General features: G+C 55.3%; 2 protein-coding genes across 4 annotated transcripts in view; both read right to left on the bottom strand.

Annotated features, from left to right (window-relative positions):
* Nucleotides 1–2,515, bottom strand: part of RASSF5 (Ras association domain family member 5) — a 28,824-nt gene extending 26,309 nt beyond the window's left edge. For both annotated transcript variants that reach the window (XM_051808618.1, XM_051808619.1), the window contains exon 1: nucleotides 2,207–2,515. In XM_051808618.1, coding sequence (XP_051664578.1) covers nucleotides 2,207–2,507 — 301 coding nt within the window. In that variant the 5' untranslated portion in view covers nucleotides 2,508–2,515. The remainder of the gene's footprint in view (nucleotides 1–2,206) is intronic.
* A 4,015-nt stretch (nucleotides 2,516–6,530) lies between these two features.
* IKBKE (inhibitor of nuclear factor kappa B kinase subunit epsilon) lies at nucleotides 6,531–20,426 on the bottom strand. Of its 2 annotated transcripts, XM_051808560.1 has the most exons (21): nucleotides 20,109–20,426; nucleotides 19,694–20,008; nucleotides 18,847–18,987; nucleotides 18,310–18,439; nucleotides 17,724–17,905; nucleotides 17,319–17,479; nucleotides 16,646–16,756; nucleotides 16,200–16,379; nucleotides 15,664–15,866; nucleotides 14,933–14,997; nucleotides 14,759–14,850; nucleotides 13,884–13,985; nucleotides 12,538–12,613; nucleotides 12,347–12,459; nucleotides 12,065–12,141; nucleotides 11,721–11,760; nucleotides 10,796–10,897; nucleotides 8,992–9,088; nucleotides 8,348–8,451; nucleotides 8,013–8,084; nucleotides 6,531–7,293 (listed from the first exon to the last, which is right to left on the bottom strand). In XM_051808560.1, the coding sequence occupies exons 2-21, from the start codon at nucleotides 19,778–19,780 to the stop codon at nucleotides 7,260–7,262; spliced, it is 2,169 nt and encodes a 722-aa protein (XP_051664520.1). In that variant the 5' UTR covers nucleotides 19,781–20,008; nucleotides 20,109–20,426; the 3' UTR covers nucleotides 6,531–7,259. The 2 variants fall into 2 exon arrangements, with proteins under 2 accessions (XP_051664520.1, XP_051664521.1); XM_051808561.1 differs by having other exon boundaries at nucleotides 19,694–20,426.
* Nucleotides 20,427–22,704: the final 2,278 nt, after the last annotated feature.

Here is a 22,704-nt window from a genome sequence, read left to right as displayed (position 1 = left end):
ATAAATAAATAAACACCGCTTTCCTGTTTTACTAAATACAACCAGACCTGACAGAAATAAAAATAGGCCAGAACTGTACAAACAAAACCCCGAGTATCCTCAGGCTGCAAGTCAAAAGCAAACAAGCAGCAACTCTGCAGCAGAAGAAAAGGAAATATTCACCAGGGGAGGAGAGCACACCCTCTCTGCAGCTCTCAGGCATTTTTAATGGGAATCACTATTGGGATGACAGGGAATGCAGATGATGTTATGAGTGTCCCTCTCCCCCATCCTGGTTGTTTAGGGAGTTTTTTTGAGGCAGAACTACTCCCACAGTCTGAATAATTCTCTGAAATGAAAAGGGAAATAGAACTATTTAAGATCTGTTTCAATATAACTATGGAAAACATCCTGCCAGAGGAGAAGTCCCTCAAAACGACTATTTACAGTGTTTCACAACACCACGAAATTCTGTGAATTTGTACTTTAGGTCAGGGTTTCAAAGCAGTACCTCATCCTGCACCTGAGCCCTGGGGCAGGTCTCCAGGAAAGACAAAAGCCCCGACAAAGTTTGTTTGCCTTCCAATAAGCGTTATTTTTATTAAACGCGCCATTTCCTTAAGCACAGCCATTCACACGTTTGCTCCAGTGCACCAGACACTGCTGAGCTGCCGCCCCCCCAGGGGGATAATCCGGCCCTTACCAGGTTTTGAGGGAGTTAATCAGGAACAGCAGGCGGAAAGCAAAGGTGCACCCCAGAAAACAGATTTACATCGTCCTCATTCAAACAACGCCCCACACAGCGAGTTCCCCGGCCCCGGCGTGTCCCCGTGTCACGTTGTGGGGACGGCTGGGTTACATTTAATTAACAGCAGTCAGGGCTAAACCCTTAATGCGATGCAGCAGGGCCATATGGTGCGACTGTCGCTCCCAATTGCCCTTCACTCCAAACGGCACCAGGAGGCATCTGAGAGAGCCCCGCTCGCCCCGCGCCATGCGAATCACCAGCAGAAACATTTAATTGATTCGTAATCTAAGGAAAACCAAGCGTAAGGACCAGAACTGGCTGAGCGAGGCGCTAATTGCCCCGGTGAGGCTGGCGCTGCAGCACGTGCCCGGCATAACCCCCACCCCACCCCAAACGAACCCAAAAATGAGCAACGACGCCTCCTCCAGCCAGCCCTGAGCTCACGGTGGGACACGGATCCTTCCCAAATTACCGCCAGCACCAGCTACTTGCCCTCCACGCCGACACTTCGGGGTATCCTCACCCACCTACAGGTGGTTCTATGTGAATGGCATCAGCACTAACAACTTCTGCCAAAAAATCAAGAGGCTCAGCTGACCCCGACCAGCAAATTTTCAAGTCCCTCAAGGCCAAGTGCAGCACTTCAGCTCTGTCATGAAAGAGAAGTTTCCCCCAGACGGAGGGACCGAGCTGGAGAGGAGCAGTCCCAGGGCCAGCAGAGAGCACAGCACACGCTACCGAGTTATCCCTGGCACGGCTCTGCTCAAACCTCCTCGTTTTCCCCCCCTTGCAACAACTAACACGGGTCACACCTTTCCAGGGAAACAGAGCAGCACCCCGGGACATGGGACACGGGACACGGCCCCGGCTGAGTCACCTCGTTCGGGCCCTCTGTGTCCCTTCCCACACGATGGAAAGATGTATCTCTCCTGTCTAACACGAGCACCAGCACAGCACTTATCTCACACGAGACAAGCACCCCACTGGCAGGAACTCTCTTTCCGCTGGAGTTTGGGCAAAGCCTCAGGTAAATTTAGGAATTCCAGAGGACTTTACCCCTCACCATAAAGCTTTTACAAACGCCAACCCTCCCTGTTCGCCGCGACGCCAACCCCGCCCATGAGCTGACCATCTCCTCTTTCCTGGAAAAGCTTCACTTCCCAAACCCGCCCGGCAGCTCCGCGCCCACCGCCCGCACCCGGAGACCCCCACCCGGTCCCTCCCGGAGACCGGACCCACCCGGGGAAGGCAGAGGGACCCGGAGCGGGAGTCTGGGGGATGCAGAGCTGGGAGAAGGGGAACGAGAAGGTCCGGGGGGCAGAGTCCGGGCAGGAGCGCGGGCAGAGCGAGGGATGCGGGACGGCAGCACCGGGCGGAGATGCGGGCAAGGCAGGGGTGCGGGACAGCCAGGCGAAGGCAGGGTGAAGGCAGGGGACAGGCAGGGCGCGGGCAGGGCTCAGGCAAGGCTCCAGCACTCACAGTCGCAGCGCAGGGCGCGCTCCCGCACCGCCTCCCCGCACAGGTCGCACCATCCGCGGCGCGGGAGCCGGGGGGCGAAGCGGTGGCCGCGGTCTCGCTCGGGGGGTTCCCGCGGCGCCGCGAAGATGCTCCGCACGTCGGGCAAGAGCCGCGGGGCTCCCCCGCGCCGCCGCCGCAGCCGCCGCGCCCCCCGCGCCCCGCAGGGGCTGCCCGGGGTGGGCGCGGCGGGGCCCCGGAGCATCGAGGTGGGCACGGGGGGCGGCAGCGGGCGGGGGCACGGCCCCACGGCCGGCGATGCCATGGGCTCGGAGCGGCGGGAGCGGGGCAGCGCAGGCGCCTGGCACCGGCCGGGAGGGAGGGAGGGAGGGAGGAGACACGGCGGGGGGGGCGGCGGGGGTGGGGACCGGGATCGGCCCCTCGGGGCCGTGGGGACACCCTCCCCCCTCTGAAGGTTTCGCCCTGGGACCCCTCCGTGCGATGCTTCCTCGTGGGAACGCTCCTCGCCGTGGGATTCCCCTCCCCGCGGGAATCTCCCCCCAACAGCCTCCCCCCCGTGGGAATCCCCGCTCCCGGGGGACCTCTCCCCACTGGACGGGCACCCCCACGGGGGCTGGGATGCCCCGGGGTGGGGGGTGTTCTGTGCATCCCCACCCGGGGGGGTCCCGCAGCACGAAGCGGAGCCGGGGGCTGCTGCCGGAGCTTCCCAGCCGCGTCCCGGGCTTTGTCCCCACGGGATACGGCGGATCACGAGTGTCAGCGCAGCTGGATCCCCTCTCCCCGCTGCGGGGACAGCCGGGCTCCGGCGCGACGCGGGGGGAATTATCTCCCCCAGCTGAGGCTCCCGTGGTCGTGGGAAATGGGAAAGGGGAAACGTTGCGGCCAAAATTTTGAAGCGGCTCCGGCTCAGAGGACGGCGGTGCCTGGGGAGCTGCTGGCACAGCCCCGCCCTGGGCAAAGGAGGGGTTGGGGGGCACAAATGAGGGTGGCTGGACCTGGGGCCGCTCCAAGTGACTCCCCCCTTTGAGCAGCAGGGCTGGATGTCGCAGATGATGTGAAGGTCCCTGTCACCATAACCCCTTCCCCACGTCTGGGTGGAGCCCGGAGTGCAGAGAAGGTGACACATCACCCCGAGTCGTGCAGGACAAAACTGGCCCTTCTCTGCTGCTCTCCCTCGTGTTGGTTTGAAATACATGAATCCAGCCAGAATTGCCCCCAGATTTCTTTGGTTTCCAGGTGAGAGGTGTTTGCAGTGAGTGCAGGGCTGGGCTGGGTGAATCCTGGCTTCTGGGCTCATGGGAAGCTGAATTTAGCGTCTCCCATGTACTCCTGAGGACAGGATAAGCCAAGGATATCCAAATCCTTTTCAAGGATTCTAATTTAAAGGATGGATTAAAACACTGGCTCTGAATTACAGCAGACTAGTGCCATAAGCAGCCCCTAATAAGAGCTTCAAACTGAAGGAGGAATAATGCAGCTTGAAAAATTGCAGCTTTATTCTGTGCTAAGCAGCAAGATTAATTTTTGGAAGGTTTTTTTCTTCCCCATTCAGGATCCTGATTCACTTTCATGCCTCCTGCTCGTGCCAGAGAACAGCAGCAGATTTATTCCTCAGTAAATTGTTTCACAAAAACCTGGAGTTTTATCCTATGTTCTCCTCAGGCTGTTAATTGTATCAGGAATCACCTCCAAGAAAGGAAATGACCTTTCTGAGGCAAAGGTCTACCTGGCACCTGGCTGGGAACCTGTTAAAGCCATTCTGGACTTTTGTTTTCCCAGTGCAATCCCAGGACACAGTTCTGCAGCACCATTCTGCAGCACCAGGGCACATAAATACAAAATAAATGTAATATTTTCCATCCCCATAGGAAGATCTGGCTCAAACCTGCACAAGAGACCTGTCATAGTCTTTATCCTTCTCATCTGTCTCTGCAGGTATTCAGGGCTGACAGCACATGAAGCTCTTTTAGGCCATGGGTTAAAATATTAGGGGGGAAAAAAACCACCCATCTAATTAACACTGGCAGGAAAATTCCCATTTCATTTGGATTCCAGGAGTCCCCTTTGCAGCTGCTGTGTTACGGCAGTTTAAGCATGACAAGGGCTATTAGCAACAACTCTTTTTTCTTTTTGCCAAGAAATAAATCCCTTTCTGTGGAAGCCAAACATGTTCCAGGTCAAACTCTCAGCTGGTGCGAGTCAGTGCAGCTCCACTGAATCCAAGGAAGTGCAGCAGGAGACCCTGCCTGGGCTTCCTGCCCCGTTCCTACAGGGAATATCAGCGAATTCGAGCTGGATTAAAAATCACGTTCATTAGAAAACCAGGAGGATCCTGGAAAATAATTTGTAGGAGAAAAGCTTTTAAGCAATGGCTCAGTTCCACCTCTCCACAGTAAATAGATGGGTTTGACATTCAGGATGTTGGTCTTTATAATTAAAACAAATGGCAAGGTTTGGTGCCAAATTCCACTGGGGAAGGTTTCCTGGGAGGGGGGAGCTCCTGGGCACCCTTGGCGTGTTCCTACAAGAAAGTCAAGCCGGGCACAGCCCTGCAGCTGCTGCTCCTGGTTCCCTTTGTTCCCTTGCTGAGGCTCAGGGCAGCAAGATGTTCAGCTCCAGGGATGCACTGGTTTGCCTTGTGTCCCCATATATTATTTAGGAAATTAGGAAGGAATTCTTCCCTGTGAGGGTGGGGAGACCCTGGCACAGGTTGCCCAGAGAAGCTGTGGCTGCCCCATCCCTGGAAGTGTCCAAGGCCAGGTTGGACAGGGCTTGGAGCAACCTGGGCTAGTGGAAGGTGTCCCTGCCCATGGCAGGGGGTTTGGAATGAGATGGTGTTTAAGATCCCTTCCAACCCAAACTATCCCACGATTCTGTCTCCCAGCAGAGGTTAGAAAGGGTTGCTTCTGGGTCCATCCCAGGAGCATCCACAGCAGGCAGCTCCTTGCCCTGTCTCTGCTGTCTCTCGACCCCTGGGCACTGCCAGATAACCTGAATCCTGGTTCTCAGGCTGGGGGCAACCCTTGGACAGCCAGAACAGCCACATCAGGCCCAGACTCAGCTGGAGGTTTGGCTCAGGTGTCACCTCCAGAAGAGGTGCTGGAGAGGGGACTGGAGGAAAGGCGAAGGGCTGAGCAGGGTGCTGTGTTCTCCCTGGAGGGCAGGTCTGGGCAGGCCCTCTGAGCATCCCCTCTGCTGACTCTGACACGTTTGCTTGCCTGGCTGATGGCCCAGCCTCTCCTTCCAGATGCACAGTCAGTCCCTGGGAGCTGCAGAGGGTCCCCCACCCTGGGATTTTGCTGGTGCTGATGCTGCCCAAAATCCCGGATCCCCAGTCCCTCCTCCAGCCTCCTTTAGCCCCAGCAGCCAGTCCCAGTTTGCACCCTGGAGTAACCAGGTTTACACAAAGGGAAGGGCTTTGTGCAGGGAACAGGAATGAATCCCAACATCTCTTAACACCCCCCACCAGTGCAACCTGGGGGGCATGAGCTTCCCAGGGCCTGTTTGCTGCCACTGTGAGCCCCAGCAATGCAGCCCCTTCCTCAGCAGGAGGATTTGGGGGGCCAGAGCTTCCCAGAGAGCCCAGGGCAGGGATTGTTGTGTCTTTGCACTGGTGTGTGCCAGGGAGGGGTGGGGAGAGCCAAGGCAATGTGCCCACTGATGTGCCAGGAGCCCCCCAGGTGTAAATCCCTATGTCTGATCCCAGTGGGATGGGAGCTGTGGCTGTGCCCAGCTTTGGGTGCAGCTGGAATGCTGCTCCCCTCTGCTGCAGGATGGGATGTGGGGGGTGGGATTGGGGTGACAGCCCATAAATCATGCTGGGGATGGGCAGGGAGAGGTGGATGGGGGAAGGTGTGACTGACCCTTCCCACAAATATCTCCCTGATACCACCTAATGCTCCTGAGATCCCAGGCATCCCATATCACTGCTCCTCATGCTGCTGCTGGCTGACATCCAGGGGATTACAGCTCCTCATCAAACCCAAGGTCACAAACCAGTAGGAAAAGCTGGGACAGCCCTGCCACCAGGGTCCTCCCACAGTTCTCTGTGTGCTGCCCTGAGGGACAACAAGGATGGGGGTAATGTGTTTCCTCTCCAGCCTCATTTCTCTGGAGCGTAACAGGAGTGAAGTTTTGGGAATGCCATTCCCAAGGCAGCTCCAAGTGCTCACAGCTGGAGTCCCTCCTGTCCCCATCCCTGCTCTGCCACCCCCACATGTGAAAACATCCTTCGTGTCAAAGGCGGAGGGGGCTGCTTGGGATTTCTTTCTGTCTTTTATCTAAAAGAAAAAGGAATATCCCCCCTTTCTCCTGCAGTGGTGTGGCTGGAGAGGGCTCGTGGGAGTCCTTTCATCTGAGATTTTGCCTTGGTAATTCAGTAGCACCCCCGAGTTTGGTGGCTGGAGCCACGTTTTGAGTCCAGGGTTGTTTGGAGAAGGCACAACCCTCACGTGCATCCACAGAACGAGATTATATTTATAGAAATGTACCAAAAAGGAGAAGCCTCCCTTGGCTTCCCCCTCCCACAGCCCTCAGCAGCCCAAGCACGGGGCTGGGCTGAGGAGAAGCCCTGCAGCAGGAGTAGAAGCTGCAGTGCCCAGGGGCAGAGGTTTGTGACTCCCACATTCTCTGTGCCATCACCTCCTGGGCTGGATCCAGTCTCTCATCCATCAGCAATCCCTCCTGCCCCACTCCATGAAGCCCCAGGGAGAAGAAGTAGGTTAAAAGTGGGAATAATCCCTAAATAAGTAAGAAGACAAAAGGTCTAGCCTCTTCTTCCTCTGACACGGTGATACAGAGAAGCCAGAACACCATGGAGTCCTTCGAGCACTTTTTAGAAATGAAGAAAAATGAAACCCCACTCAATGTTCTGGTCAGACTTCCAGAGGCTGAAGGCACTCAGAGCTAATGCTGGTGAACGTGCAAAAGTGCTGGGGCAGAGAGGTAGGACACAGAGAGCTCCTCAAACACCAGTGCCCGATGGCTCCCCAAGTGCTGGGCTTTCCCCGTGCTGGGAAGTGGTTTTGCTTCAGCAGCTGCACATTCCCCACGTCCCTCAAACGCCAGGGGTGGGAGCAGCCCCTCCCAACCTGCAGGGACAAAACCAAAGGCTTTAGGCTAGAGAGGGGTCACCTGGGCACGTGCAATCCCAAACTACAGCTCTAGCCAGGCACTAAGCTTTGGACCTGTTCCCGTGTCTTTTGGGATGAGCTCTTCCTAGAGAAAGCAAACACGACCTTTCTTATCCCCTTATTCACAGTGGATGTGCTGCAACACCACACTTGGTCCTACAAAAACGGGGCTGGGGTGAATTTGCGATTTCTTTTTTGCTTTTTTAAACTCTCTGACATTCTGGTCTGCATGTCCTCACTCTCGATTTGCCTCAAGAGCCTCAGAAAAAGGTGGCAGAGGAGGAAAATCAGGGTTTTTTTCAGCAGTACATGCTGGGTTTACACAGAGTTTTATACAGAAGGAGAAAGCTTCCACTTCTCTGTGGCAGTCAGCAGTTGGGCAGCACAGGGAAAAGGCTGGAAAGAGGGTGTAGAAATGACAGAGCTTTGCTGAGGATCGTGGCTAAACCTCCAGGAAAGATAAACTCTTCTGCTGCCAGGCCGTGGTGTAAATTTGGTGACATTAAACCCCCCGCTGGACCAGCTCACGGGTGACTGTGGTTGTGCTCAGCACCAGGCACAGCTCCCACACTGCAGCTCCCAGGGAGACCACCCAGACCCTCCACCTTCTGCCAGGGGTGTGCCCACATCTCCCGGTGCAAGGAGCAGGAATTCCAGCTCTGGGGGCTCTCACTCACCGCTCGATGATGCTGTTGTTGAACTGGAGATCACAACTTACTGACCTCATCTGCTCCAGCAGCTCCTGCATCCTGCAGGGACACGACCAGCCCCTTATTCCTGTGCTGCTCAGACCCTGCTTCCCATGGGAGAAGAGCTGGGGTGTCCCCGGGGTCACAGAGCAGGGATCACGCCCGGTAGGGCCACAGTGGAGGGCTTGGCACAGAGTTGTCCAGCCCTGTGGACACAGAGTCCTCCCCCCATTGCAGGGGATGAGCAGCAGGAGGTTCTGCTCCTCCCCAAGGAGCTGGGCTGTCCCCAAAACCCTCTTCCAAAAGATTTCCAAGAGACTCACCGAAGAGCCATCTCCTGGCGCGCCGGGCTCGGATGGACGGGGGAAGGCACGGGAGGAACTGGGGCCAAACTCCATTTCTCCATCTGGAGAAACCTGTCCAGAGCCTGCAGAGATGGAGAGACCTGGCAGTCCCCACAGCAGGGGCTGTCTGGGGGTCTGACCCCGGGGGGATGCAGTGCCTGCCTGGGTAAACCCCCAGGAAGTGACAGCACACCCAGCACATCCACTTCTCCAGGACAAACAAAACAAAACCACCAAAGGACCAGGACACCTCCCAGGAAGTTGTGCCCCAGCTGATCAGCCAGTTTATCGTGGCAGCTGGAGGTGAAGTATCGTTTTTCTACTGCTGCAATTCCCATTTGCTAGGGACAGATCCCCTGTGCCAGGCAATCCTGGCAACCAGGGGTTCCACTGCCAAAGGTTTCCCCATTCCCTGCTCGCACCGTGGGGGCAAAACAGGATCTCCAGTGTGAGATCAGCCACAAAGAACTGCAGCAAGCTGTTTAAAAACATTCCAGGGTTTCCCTACTTAACCCAGGTGCTCCTGCACCCCGTGGGAGCTGGGAGAGGGGAGCAGGAGCATCGTCAGGGAGCAGGGGGAGACTGTGGAGCTGCATCCCTGGCAGGACCCCCTGGACACCTACGCCCTGCAGGCAGTCCTGGCACTCTGTCATCTCCACACTGCAGGTGCTGATGCGGTTGCTGAGCCTCTTCAGGTGCTTCTTTATCTCACAAACTTTCCTAGAAAGAAAAGAAAACATGGCGACAAAATCCCCAGTCAGTGTTTGGCATCGGTGGGGATCATTAATTTTTTTATGTGTTTTAACTCTGCACTGCTTCCTGCAGACCTTTCTGGATCCAAGCTAAAATCCTGAAGGAAAGCAAGTGAGTCAGAGCAGTGTTGAAATTACAGTTGCAGCTTTGTTAAGTCACCACAGCCTGGTTATCCAAACAGCACTAATAGCAAATTAATTAGGGAAAGTGCTGCTTGTGAGACAGACAGCTCAGGCCCATCACTTTTGCCAGCAGCTCTGCACAGGCTGGTCCTCTGTGTCCTGTGGAGGGCTGAGAATCTACCCAAAAAAGCTCCCTGGTGCTGCACCCAACACTCAACAGGCACATCATGAGTTGTATATTAAAAAAAAAATAAAAAAAATTGTTTTGGCTTTAAAAAAAAACAAAGGAAAGAATATTTCAGGTGGATGATCCACCTCCAGTCCCCCAAAAAAACCCAGCCACCACACCACAAACCCTGGCAGGAAACAACCCAAACCAGGACAATTAGAACTGAAGTAGCAATAAATTAAAAATATCCCAGCTGTGACTCACGATGTTTTCTCCCTAAGGACAGAAAACCAGGTACAAAAATACTGCAGGAAAACATGAAGAAGCTTTTTTTCCTCCCTATGAGCAGAGTTAAAACCCTACTTTAGTGCAGACGAGGCTCCTGTGCTGCATGGATTTTGTGGAGTTCCACATCCAGAGGAATCTCACCCCAAGACAAAATTCCCAGTGAAGCCAAGGGAGATATCACTGCCTTGGGATGGGATGGGATGTGGTGGTGGGGGACTGTGGGACAGAGCTCCTGTCCCCAGAGTGAAACCTGCCCCTGAGTAAGGAAACCCCCTGTGGCAGGAGCTGGGCTGGGAATGGGAGAAGGCTGGGAAAAGATGGGAGAAGGCAGGAAAGGAGGCAGGGAGAAGGCAGGGAGAGGACAGGGACAGGACAGCCCCTGCCCACGGCTCCTGGAGCGTTTCTGAGACAAACTTCCAGCCTAAAAATCCCTCCCACTGGCAAATCCCACACGGGGCTGCTCCCCATCAAAAACAGAGCCAGGTCAAAAGCTGGGTTTAATTCTAAGGAGTTCCATAAACTCCCTCTGCCCACACTGGCAGCCCAGGGCACTGATGCTCCTCTCTAAAAGTAATGAAAATCCAGTTCTTGCCCCATCCTCTTCCCAACTGCCTCCCCCCCTGCTCTTTGTTGCTGCCCTGGTCATGGATTGCTCTCCAGCACCGCAGGGTAATTTGCTCTTTGCATTATTCCCCAAGCACCATTTAACAGAAGATCATTCTCTGTAAGTAGATCTCTTTGTCTCAATACCAATTTTGTCCCGATAAAACAACCTCTCCCCACCCAGAGATCGAGGAAAGAGTTGCCTGGACTCGAGCTGCAGGTTTAGGGGCTTTTTTAAAAATAAACTTTAAATAACAGGGCAGAACACATGGCATGGGCTAGGAGCCAGCCCACAAAGTGGGGTTTCCAGCTGCTTTGAGGGCTTGTTGCCCCTTTGCAGTCCCTCAGCAGTTCCCAACATCATCATCTCCATCCCCAGCTTGATCCATAGCAAAGAGCACTCAGAAGTCCTGGGTTACTGGAAAGTTCCCTCTCCCATCCACACCAGGGTCCCAAATCCAGAGCCCCCAAACCCCCAGGGAGGGCTGGTACCTCATCCTGCTGCTGTGGAGGGCCAGGGCATCCTGGTACTGCTTGACACAATCATTCTGGAAAATCGACAGAACCTTCCTGGCCAGGTTCCCTAAATTCATCCTAAAACCAGGAAAAAAAAAGAGACAACACTGTTACTTCCTTATATGTATGAAAATGAACATCACAGCTCATGTGGCCAGAGACCTAAAGCTGGCTGCTGAATAGAGAAAGAGGGGCTGGATGCTCAGTAATGAATTTTGGCTCAGTATTATAGAGAAAACAAGCCCTAATTGTGATGAAGAGGAGCAAGAGGTTTTGGGGGGGATGCCCAGTTGGGCTGTCATCCCCTCCAGGGCACTTCTGAGTAGTCTTTGCCTTGGAATTTAAGGCAAATGTTCAGTCTTAGACTGAAGATTAATTGAGTTAAAGGAGCTGCCTGTGAAATTTCACTCTTCCTAGAATACATTGAAGTGGGCATTTTTATTTTTTGCCTGTGTTAAATTCCCCTTATTTCAGTGGAAACAGAAAGGAGGATTTTTAAAGGTACAAAACCCATCAGGCACTTCACTCCCAGTGGAAGTTAAGCAGGGGCACTTCCTAAATCAGCATCTCTGTAACAAATAGCCCCAAACTAAGCCCTGTGTGAGCAATAGGCTGGAATGTGCTTATCCCCACATCCAACACAGGGATTTGGCCCAACAGCAGCTCTCTGTCCCCAAAGGTTCTCTGACTTCTTCATCTGAAATAGTTCACAGCTTGAAAACTTCCCTGTGAAAGGTCCTGCCTGGATGAACCATCACAGGAACCACTTACAGGTGCCCTCTGGCAACACTGGTGACCAGAGAACTTTTTATATCCCTTTAGGATTCAGTCAGAACTACCAAACACCGGCCTGGACACAGCAAGGGGCAGGTCCTGGAAAGGGGAGAGGGTTGGGACTCACTTATCCAGCTTGTGAATTTGTTCCTCATTGTAGCCCAGCCCTGGGGAGGAAAGACACAGGTCACCACTCACCACATATTTTCCTGTTCACACCCCAATAAATGGGCAATTTCACAACACACAGAAATCACTCAAGGGGATTTTTAGGGCTCAGCCCCTGGGGCCACTGTCATGGCACAGAAATAGATGATCTATAAAGTCCCTTCCACCCCAAACCAGTCTGTGGTTCGATGACTGTATGAAATAATTTAAACCCAGCAAAGTGAAACCATCCATTTTTTCCACCAGCACAGGGACATTCCTGTTGCAGCCCCACCCCTCGTGTTCCCCCTCCCCATCACTCACTCAGACACGTCCTGGCCTTCTTGAACTGCTTGTAGATCAGCTGCATCTTCTCCAGGCAGCACTCGATCTGCTGGGTGCTGGAATGGGACAGGGAAGGGTGGGAGGTTGGGGTAAAATCAGCACTTTTGGGGTGAAATCTGAACTCAGAGTCACTGCTGCTCCCCGGGTCTGTGTGCAGGGACATCCCAGGGAGGGCTGTGCATGGCCCTGCATGGATCCCACAGCAAAGCTGCTCCATCCAGCTGGGAACAGCGAAGTGTCATCAGGGATTTCACTACAAACCTTTTGTCTTCGTGCACTTTCTGCCTGTCCTTCACCAGCTCGGACAAAATCCCATCCAGCGCCCCTTGGAAGTCAAAGATGTTGTGGGAGCACTGAGAGAGCTCCTCTGCGACCTGTGGGTGAGGAGGAGAGGCTGGGACTGGCAGCTCTGGAAGCTGTGGAAGCTCCTCCACCCCGGGCTGGGGGCTCACCCTCTGCAGCCTTGTCTTCACCATGGCCATGTCCATCACAGCTGGCACCCCACTGCCTGCAGGAACAGCCTCGTACCTGAGGGAAGCCAGAAAATGGATATTCCTGAAGTGGAACCTGAGCCAGAGGCAGCATCACCTGGGCAAGGAGAACCCATCCCACGGTGGAGCCAGCGCTGGATGGATTCCTGCGGAGCTGGGAGGTGGTTTCCTCGGGCAACAACTCATCCAAAGTTATATCCAAGGGGTGACAGATCTGAGCCACAAGATGCAAAGTGCTGATCTGGTAAAAACTCACCCCGTTGTGGCCAATTTGTTCCAAAAATTGCTGGTTTCATACCCGCTGGCTTCAGGCCAGATCAGATGCCGTCTGGCTCCCTGCAGCTGGCACGGGAGGGCTAAGTCAGCAGAAATATCCCTGATCCAGAGCATGTTGGAAGGGATGGATGAGCCAGAGCATCCAGCTGCAGCATTACTGCTCTTGGCACTACAGCCCTGCTCTAATCCTGCTGAACTCAATGGGAACCATGTGTCCCTATTTTTTTTATTTTTTAATTTTTTTTTTTTTGAGATGAAATGGAAATTAAGAGACTTGCTAAATGGCAAAGAATAAAAGAACAGCTAGCCAGCAGCAAAGAATTTTCCACTACAACTACAACAAAAGAGAAGAGCAAAATATATCCTTGGGTTGCTTTTTAAATGGGTTCAGCTTCCCCCCCCACCCCGGGGCAGCTGGGTGGGAATGTGGGGAGTGGAAAGGTCGAGGGCAGCCCAGGGTTCCTCTGTAGTTCAGCTCCATTAGTGGAGACTCTTGAGTGGAAACGAGAAATCTCACCATGGATGGTGTGAGGAGGGATGCTGGATCCATGGGAATGTCACCCATCCCAGCACTGCTGATGCTCCCTGTGCCTGGCTCTGCAGGGCTGTTTGCAGGGAGCAGGTTGGTGGTGGGGGCCAGACCCCTGAGGGGCCCTGGCAGCTGGTGCCATCCTGCCCATTATTTTAACTCAGCTCTTTTTCCCTTTGCCCCGAGCTGGAGCAGCAGCCCTGTCCCATTCCTGCACTTGCTCTGCAGCTCATGGGCTGTAACAGTCGGAAAACCCCAGAGCAGGAGCCACAGCCAGGGCTAAACTCTGGGCTCCTGTGAAACCAGGGATCATTACAAACTGAAGCAAAGAGGGACAAACAGCCAGAGGGGCTCATTTCCTGCAGCCTCAACATACAGTGAAAAGGCCTCCTACCTCCCAGATACCAGGTTATTCCTGGAATTGTCCTGATTTCTGATAATTCCCCTTTGAGAGCCCCATATTTTCTCTACCACAGCCCAGCATGTGCAAGGCCACACTTACAGCACACGGGTCTTCACCTCGGTGAGCTGCAGGCAGCTGAGCACTGAGAGAGCCCCCCTCCTCTGCTCCAAAATCCTCGAGCACTCTGTTTTCAGGTCCCCTCTGCCAAGAGAGAAAACAGCCCGTCCAACACGTGCTCCCTGGAATCAGGAACTCCATCCCGGGGCCAGCTGCATGTGGTGAGGGGAGGATGGAGCTGGTGGCTTCTCTCAGAAAAGGGGGGCTGGATGCCCCTAAAACTGGGTGCAGCTCCTGGGTTTTGGTCCTGCCACTGCACATGAGGCTCCTGCCCTGAAGGAAATGGGTGGGACAGTGAAAATCATCGTGGGATCATGGAGCGGTTTGGGTTGGAAGGGACCTTAAAGATCATCTCATTCCAACCCCCTGCCATGGGCAGATACACCTTGCACAGTGATATGCACAATGATGATGATGGTAATAATAATGATGATAGCAATAATAATGATGATGGTAATAATAATGATGATAATAATAATTATAATGGTGATAATAATGATAATAATAATAATAATGATGATGATAATAATGATGCTTTTTCCTCAGCGCCTCCTAAACTGAAAAAAGTGACTCAAAACTAACAAGTGGGGACGGGAACATCCTCACAACACTGAGGGGTGTTTTCCTACAGGAGCAGCCCCCTCACAGCCTGGCACTTGTGTCCCCTGTGTGGGTCCATCCTGGTCTTTATGTTCTGCTCCCTCCCGGTACCCCAGGACCCCGGTACCCCATCCCACCATCCCCAGTGGTCCCACACTGGCTGAAGAGGCTGGAAAACCCCAAGTGCTTCAACTGAACACCTGGGAAGGGACATGTCCCACCTTCTGCCACCCCCCCAGGGTGTCCCTGTCACTCACATCACCCAGTGGAGGCCTCTGGCCAGCAGCTCCCGGCCGCGCCGCAGGGCCTGCCCGATGCGCAGGGTCTGGTGTGCGGCGCCCACCGCGCTCTGCGAAGCAAAGGGCACCAAAAAAGTGGCCTGGGGCTGCCCCACGGGCCCCTCCCCGAGCCCCCTGGGCACTCTCACCTACCTTGGCTGCGCTGCAGTCGGCCACCACGTCCACCTTGGGGACAAACTTCGGGAACTCAAGTGCCGCTGGAAAGACAGACGGCGGTCAGGGGGCTTTGGGACATCTCACACCCACCAACAAACCCTGCAGCCACTCAGGAGCTTGGGCACAGGAGCTGCTGGGTTGCTGGAGGCTCAGTGCAGCCCTCCAAGATATTTAGGAAACATGGATGAAGGCAGGAATCACCTGCAAAGCCCGGTGTGGTGCGTGGAGCACCAGCACATGGCAGGGGAAAACTGACCCTGAAACCTCCTAATCCTGCTCCAGCAGCACAATCCCTTCACCTCCTGCCCTGCACCAGGGACCAGAAATGGGACCTGGATTTGGCACTGGGAATGGGAACTGGCATCAGGAATAGGAACCAGCACTGGGAGCCAGCACTCCCCACTGCTGGGAACAGGGATCAGTTCTGGGAATGGGGACTGGCACCACCTGGAAGTGGGAAATGGGAGCAGCACTGGCTGGCACTGCTCCAGGACCTGGGCACCGGTCTGGTGAACTTGGAACCCTGCTGGGAACTGGGATCAGGGTCCAACATTGCTCAGGCACCGAAACCAGGGATCATCCACAACATGGGCCCATCACCCAGACAGGGAATGGGAATGGGAAAGCTCTTGGGATAAAAACTGAAGCAAATCCCTCTCACTACACCCACCCTCATACCATGAGCATCTCCAACCACAGGTACTCACGGTCTCTGTACCGGACCCCCACCACGTCCTCGGGGTGCTCAGCTGTGCTCAGCAAGGTCAGGGGGCTGCTCTCTGTGGTTTTGCAGAAATTGTGAGCTTGGAGATTAGGATCCAGCTCGTACAGGTGTCCTTCAAAAAAGTATTCTTGATGGTGAGGGACTATGTTCGTTTGTTTGAAGACAGCGTCTAAAAACTTGGTGGTACTGAAATAGAAAAGGAATGAAAGGGAGGGGACAAGCTCAGATTTCCATGGCTTTAGCAGCCTGCTGCCCTCAAAACACCGAAATGTTGATATTTTTTCTCAGCAAAATATCCCACAAGGTCAGCAGAGCCCTGGACACCTCCCTGGGGTTCTCTGTGTGCCCACGGGTCCCAGTTAGTGCGCTCCCAGCAAAGGCTGTTTTGAGCCTGGTTTGTTTTAACCTGGCTTAGGTGTGGTGCAAGGGGAACAGGTGCTGCCCCAAGGTTCACCTAGTGAAATGAGGGGCCGAGGCTCTCGAGCTTGATTCCCAAATTTGCTTTTAACACAGCCTTACGTGTTGTAGGAGTGGACGTAGATGCGGTGGGAGGAAGCCTGCTGCAGGGAGAACACGTCCACCACGATCCTGTGCAAAATGTCATTGGTTCCTGCAAAAAACTGGTCGAATCCCCAGCATTTCTCCTGATCAGCCTCCAGGATGTTAGCCAAAATGGGGATCAGCTGGTCCTTCAGCCCCCTGCAACAGCAGAAGGAGAGATGTTTGCACAGACTGGTGTAACCCCGAGCCACGAACGCGGCGGCTGCAGGGACAGGAGATCCTGCACTGAGCTTGCCCTGCCTTGCACCCCCTTTTCCTGGCTGTAAAGCAAAAACCTGGTCTGAGAGCTGTGACACTCGCAGATGAAAAGCTTATCTGCCTCATTAAACCCCCCCTGTGCTGTCTGAGGTGGTGCCAAGATGTGGGAACTGTGGTGGGATCCCCCCCTGGCACGGGACACTCACATGGAGAGGCGGCAGGTGATGGGCAGCTCGTAACTCCACTCGATGTTCCCGTTCTCCTGCCTCTGGATCCCTGCAATGGCTCCAGGAGGCTTCTCAGTGGTGATTTTGTACCTGTGGAAAGGGAATTGCTGCTGAAACGAGCCAAGTGAGCTCTGTTTGGGTGTCCCTCTGGTAGGGAAAGGGCAGAGTATGGATGGGCTGGGAAAGAGATAATTCACAGAGAGAAAAAAATACCCAGAGGGAAAATGCTGCAAGAAACAGTCACAAACTTCCAAGACAACATTAACCCTGGCTCCTCTTCCAGCTGTTTAGCCACAAAGTCATAGGAATGCATTTTATAGAATAATAGAGTCACAGCAAGGTTTGGATTGGAAGGGACCTTAAAAGACCATTTGGTTCCAACCCACGAGATGCCACCCACTAGATCAGTCTGCTCAGAGTCCCATCCAACCATCCCATTTAGAGGGAAAACCTGGCAAACACGGCACAGACTTCACAGGTGAATGCCAGGTACATGTCAGGGCTCTGAGGCCATATGGGATTAAACAAGCAGTGAGGTGCATCACGGAACCCCACGGTGCCACAGCCCCCAGGGTCCCACCTCCCCACACCGCGGCTGGGCACGGTACCTACACGATCTCCTTGGTACCTACATGATCTCCTTGGTACCTACATGATCTCCTTGTTCCTGCGGGGCCCCCCGAAGGGGACGAAGGGGAGGCTGCCGGTGGCAGCGTGGTAGAAGGTGACCCCGATGCTCCAGAGGTCGACGGTGACCCCGAACGCCTTCTGCTGCGGCTTGCGCAGGACGGCCCGCTCGTACATGTCGGGGTGCTGGGGGGGAAAGCACAGCAGCACTGGATCCTCCCAGAAAGCAGCACTGGATCCTCCCCAAAAACCACCACCCGGAAATCTGCAACAAAATCGCTGAGCCCTCCCCCCTCTTTCAAAAATATGGACCCTTTAAGATCAGGCTCTCCACGTCGCTGCTGCTCCCTACAAGTCACCCAGCTGTCGGATTGAGGGATGGGCACCAGCCTCCCCCAGGGGCCACCAGACTGGGACACGCTCTACTCACGAGATATTCCTCCGTCCCATAGACAGACACAAACTTTTCGTCGTCCTCCAGCTCTCGGGCGGCCCCAAAGTCGGTCAGTTTGTAGACGCTCTGCCCGTCCTCCCCCATCAGCCGCATGATGTTCCCGGGTTTGATGTCTCTGTGGACAACGCCGTTCTCACGGAGGTGGTTCATCCCTGCCACTGGGCACACGGGGAAGTTCCTGCGTGGGGCTGGGGCACTGGGCTCCAGCGGGCTTTGCTCAGATTTAGGAATGTGAGAAGGGCTGGAAAGGGGACAAACCCCAGGGTGGTTGCTCTGAAGTGGGGACCAGTGTGACTGTGTGAGCACAGGAGCACTGCCCTTGTGCTCCTCCATCGTGGGGCACAGCCTGTTCCCACAGCTGCTTCCCAGAGCAGGTCTGCAAGGAGAAACCCTCAGCCCCGTGGGCCCGGAGCTCAACCCCACCCCATTCAGAGGTGCAATTCCTGACCCCTCATTCCAAACCCCACAGCTGGTGCCTGCAGGGTCCCACCAGCACCACAATGTCCCCAGCCTGCAGGGTCTCAGTCCCAGGGGGCTGGTGGTCCCGGGCCCCCCCACTCACCCACGCACTGCAGCACGATGAGGAACTCGGACTCGGCCAAGCCGAAGGCGTTTGCTGGGTCTTCCAGCACATTCAGCAAACTGCCACTGGAGCAGTACTCCATCACCAGCACCTTCTGCTTGCTGCTGCCCTGTGGTGGGAGATGTTGTGAGGGCTTGGCTGGCCCTGTGTCCCAGATGTGGGCCTGTCCCCCCCACCCAGGCAGGACCAGATCCCCTCCCTCAGCTGGTGGATCCCTGGGTTTCTCCTGCTTGGCCAAACCAGTGCTGGAGAATGTCCCCACCGTGCCAGGTGCCTGGCCAGGGGACAACAGCAGGTCACAGCCGTGCTCCAGCCTGGTGTCCCAGTGCCACCAGTGCTCCCAGTGCTGAAGGGTTGGGCTGAGACAGAGGGTGGTGAGAAGAGGTGGCAGAGCGGGACCATCACTGCTCTCCTGCAGCTCAGCCCACACCACTGTGGCACTGGCCCAGTGGGCACAGCAGGATTCCCAGCTGAGGGATTCCCGGCTGGGGGCTTCCCAGATGGGGTCCCACTTACTGTCTCCTCCACGGCAAATAATTTGACAATGTTTTTGTGGTTCAGCTTCCGCAGCATCTCGAACTCTCTCATCTGGACCTCCTGGGGCCGGAGGTAGCTGGCATTGTTAAACACCTTCACAGCAACCAGCTCCCCTGATTTCTGGGAAAAGAGGAAAAGGAGAAAAAGGAAATGGGAGGTGATGCCATTCTCATTCAAAGGAGCTCCGTTACTGATCCCACATCCCGCCTGGGATGCAAATGACGTCGACTCTCCTCTGCACAAGCAAACTGCTGGTATTCACCTCCCTTTGCTTCCTGTCCCTGCACCCACGTGCTGCGTGTCAGCGTGTTTATTCAGCTCCATAAAAAGTTCCCAGCTGGAGCCGGGGCTGGCAGCTCCTTGTCAGCTCTGCACGGGATGGGGATGTTCCCAACCCAGCCTCGCAGCCGCCTCTCCTGCCCTGCGCCTGCAGTTTGCTCAATAAACTTCAAAGGCTGCTGAGGAGAAGAGTCTGTTCCAAGCCTGGCAAGTGTTTGCATGAAGTATGCAAATAGCCGGGGATGGGGTTTTCAAAACCTCTGGGCATTCCCCGGAAAACAGCTTCTTCCCCCTTGCGCTGCTCGGGAATCCGGGCAGCCGGCGAGCAGGACCCGGCTGTGAGCACCCCAAAAACCGCCCTCCACCCGCACGGCCAGGGGAAGGAGCCACATAGAAAATGAAAACAAAACCCAGAGCAGCCCCTGGGCTGCTGCCCAGCCTGGGAGCTGCCGGGAGGGCGAGCTGAGGGGAACAGGGGCAAGAGGGATGGGGGGCACGGGGGCTCCGTGGCTTCGGGGTTCCTGCCCCCGGCGCTGCCCCCGCTCACCTTGTTGCGAGCTTTGTAGACGCAGGCTGTGGCTCCCTGGCCCAGGAGGTCCTCGGTGCTCCAGAGGTAGTTGGGGGTGCTCTGCATCTCCAGCGGGAAGCACAGGGGTCACCCCGGGGGCCGCTGGCCACCAAATCCCAGCCTTTGATCCGTCCTTGCCTGGCAAGGCGCAGGGAAACGCCGGCCAAGGATGTTCCCCTGGGCAGCTCCAACCCCGCCGGCAGCACCACGCGAAGGCTGCGCATGGACCGAGCCGCGAGCGCTGCCAAAAACCACCCGGCCGGGACCTGTCGGGGCTGGCAGCGAGAAGAAACTCTGACAGATGCAAAAAAAAAAAAAAAAAAAAAAAAAAATTACGAGCAAACAAGCGCGGAGCGGCGAGAGGCACCTCCCCACCCCGGGAACTGAAACCTACGGATTGCAAAACCCGCTCGGCAACCGGCGGCCCCGCTGGAGGAGGAAATGCTTCAGCTTCCTGCTCGAGAAAAAAAATTCCCAGTGTTGCAGCGATCCCCGGGCGTGCTGGGCTCCTCCGGGGGGCAAATGGGGCCGGGATGGGCTCCGGGAACGCCCAAAAGGTGCCGAGCACCGGCCACCGGCGGATTTGGGAAGCAGAGTGGGATCAGGATCCGTGTCCAGGGTGAGAGTCCAGCCTTTGTTATCTGTGCCAGCTCGGCCCTGGCACGGACACAGCATCACCCAGTGGAATGTGTGTGCCACTGTCCTCTTGGGATGCCCTGGCAGGGATGTGGGATGCGGGGGGGGGGGATGCAGGATGCAGAGCAGGGTATGATGTGAGATGCAGCACAGGATATGGGATGCAGGATGGGATGTGGGATGCAGAGCAGGGTGCAGGGCGGGATGTGGGATGCAGGATAGGGTGGGATGCAGGATGCAGCGTGGAATGTAGGAGAGGGTGGGATCTGGGATGCAGGGCAGGGTGTGAGAAGAAAGATGGGATGCAGGGTGACATATGGGGTGCAGGATGCAGGACAGGATATGGGAGGCAGGGTGGGATGTGGGAGGCAGGGTGGGGTACAGGATGCAGGGTGCTCAGGGTACCCTCCTGTGCCTGCACAGGGCAGAGTGGGGCTGCTCATGTTCCTGCTCCCTCCCTGGCTCAGAGACACCCACACTTCACCTTGATCAGAACCAGCACCAGCTCCCACTGTCAGGAATTCCTTCAGGCTGGTGTGGACGTGTGTCTGAAGGCCCCATCCTCACAAACAAAGCCTGCAATGGTCTGTGAGCACACCAGTGTGTGGTACATCCAAAACCCAACAGGACATCTCACCAGCCTGCACATAAACTCCACAGGGGACTAGTTCCTTAATTCCTGCTGAGCTTCATTTCCCAGCCACATGTGAGTGTGCCAGGAAAACCCTCTGGAGAGCTGCCAAGCTGCCAGACTGTGGGCACAGACTGGCCCTTGCCCTGAGCTTATCTAAGGGGCAGCAGGGACTGGTGTGGGGTGACGAGCCCGTGGCAGCGGAAGCGCAGTGACGTCGGTTCAACCACGTGAAGCTTGAAATCACTTTGATTAAAGTTGTTTCTGCTGCAGCCCAGTTAACAGGAAGAGAAAGCGTTGGGGTGACTTCTTGAAATCATTCTTAGTCTTATTTTCTGTGCATGTGGCAACTGTGCCCTCCAACCAGGACCATCGGTCTGTCCCTGCAGCTCTGGCCAAGCTCCTGGGCTGTGGGTGCAGCGAGGGCTGGGCTGGGCTTCTGTGCCGTGCCTCTCGCTCACCAGACTAAAAGATCATCAAATCTGAGATGGAGATGCTTGAGAAGCCCTTCCCCACACTGAAAAACCTGCAGCTCATTTCTCATGTCATTTCTCAGCACTGAAATCACAGATGAAGAGCAGTGAACACGAGGAAGAGGGGCAAGCGAAACCTCCGGAGGGGAATTCCAGCTGAGTTCCTTCCCAAAGGCCCAGAGTGGGCAGGGGTACAATCAGTGATGGTTCATCCTGCACCCCACACTCAGTCCTGCACCCTCTGCAGCTCTGCAAGTTCAGCTCCTGCCCTGGAGCCCTGGGAGCACAAGGGACCCATCCAGGGCATCAGGAGAGGAAAGGGCCCGTCCTGTGTTTCAGCTCAGAAAGTGAAACAAAGATTTTTTTTAAGACAGAAAACCCAGGCTCAGGCGTTTTCTGAGACTTCTGACCGTGTTGCTTCAGCTTTCACTGATGAGTGAGCAGGTCTGGGCTGGTGGGGCGTAAAGACAGACAGGAAGGAAATCATTAAAATATTTCATAGCACCCCGAAAAGGTTATTTTCAGGTTGTGCTGCCAGTCTTTTCAGTCCACTCTCCACAGGCAACACCAGCACACCTTGATGCCAGTGTGGTGCCAGCCCTTGGAGCCCAGGGACTCCAGCACATCCCAGTTACCCCAGCAGCTCTCCCAGTCAGGTCCAGCCTTGGAGGGAGATCCCAGCCCAAGTCCAGGAACTCGTCCCCAAGGTTTGCCTGGCTCCTTTCAGACCCCTTTATCCTTTCCTTTGCTATAATTTTAAATTAATAATTCGTTTCCTCTCCCTGGGTACCCCAACAGCAGGTTTTGACACTCCAATCCCATCTGTCCCACTGGGACTGGACGTGCCCATGGGGGATAAACTCTGGGAGAGCCCAGTCTGGCACAGGCTGGGAGAGCAAAAACCCGGCCTTGAAACCAGCTTGTGACAAAAATTAATTGTTCCAGCTGGTGGCAGCAAAGCCTAAAGAATAAAGGACAAGCAGCGAGCTCTGCCTGCAGCAGGGACCTCGCCTCTGGGGGCTTGGGACAGAAAACCCCAGCCCACGACCCCGGTGATGTCCCCACAGTGTCCCTGTGACAAACCTGCTCCTGGGGAACGTTCATGAGAGGCTGAAATGGTCCCATTTCTTCACACCAAGTGCCGTGGTCCTTCCCAGAGCATCCCCTTCCCTTCCCCACCGACCCTTCACAAGCAAACAAACCCTCCCCTCGCCACCACATTTCCTTGTTAAAAACAACCATAACAAGAG

The sequence above is a fragment of the Manacus candei genome, unplaced genomic scaffold, assembly GCF_025592945.1.
Source record: "Manacus candei isolate 608988 ecotype Guabito, Panama unplaced genomic scaffold, ASM2559294v1 h1tg000073l, whole genome shotgun sequence".
Classification (NCBI taxonomy): Eukaryota; Metazoa; Chordata; class Aves; order Passeriformes; family Pipridae; genus Manacus; species Manacus candei.
Note: the sequence above shows the minus strand (reverse complement) of the source record. Positions and strands in the feature narration are given on the sequence as shown.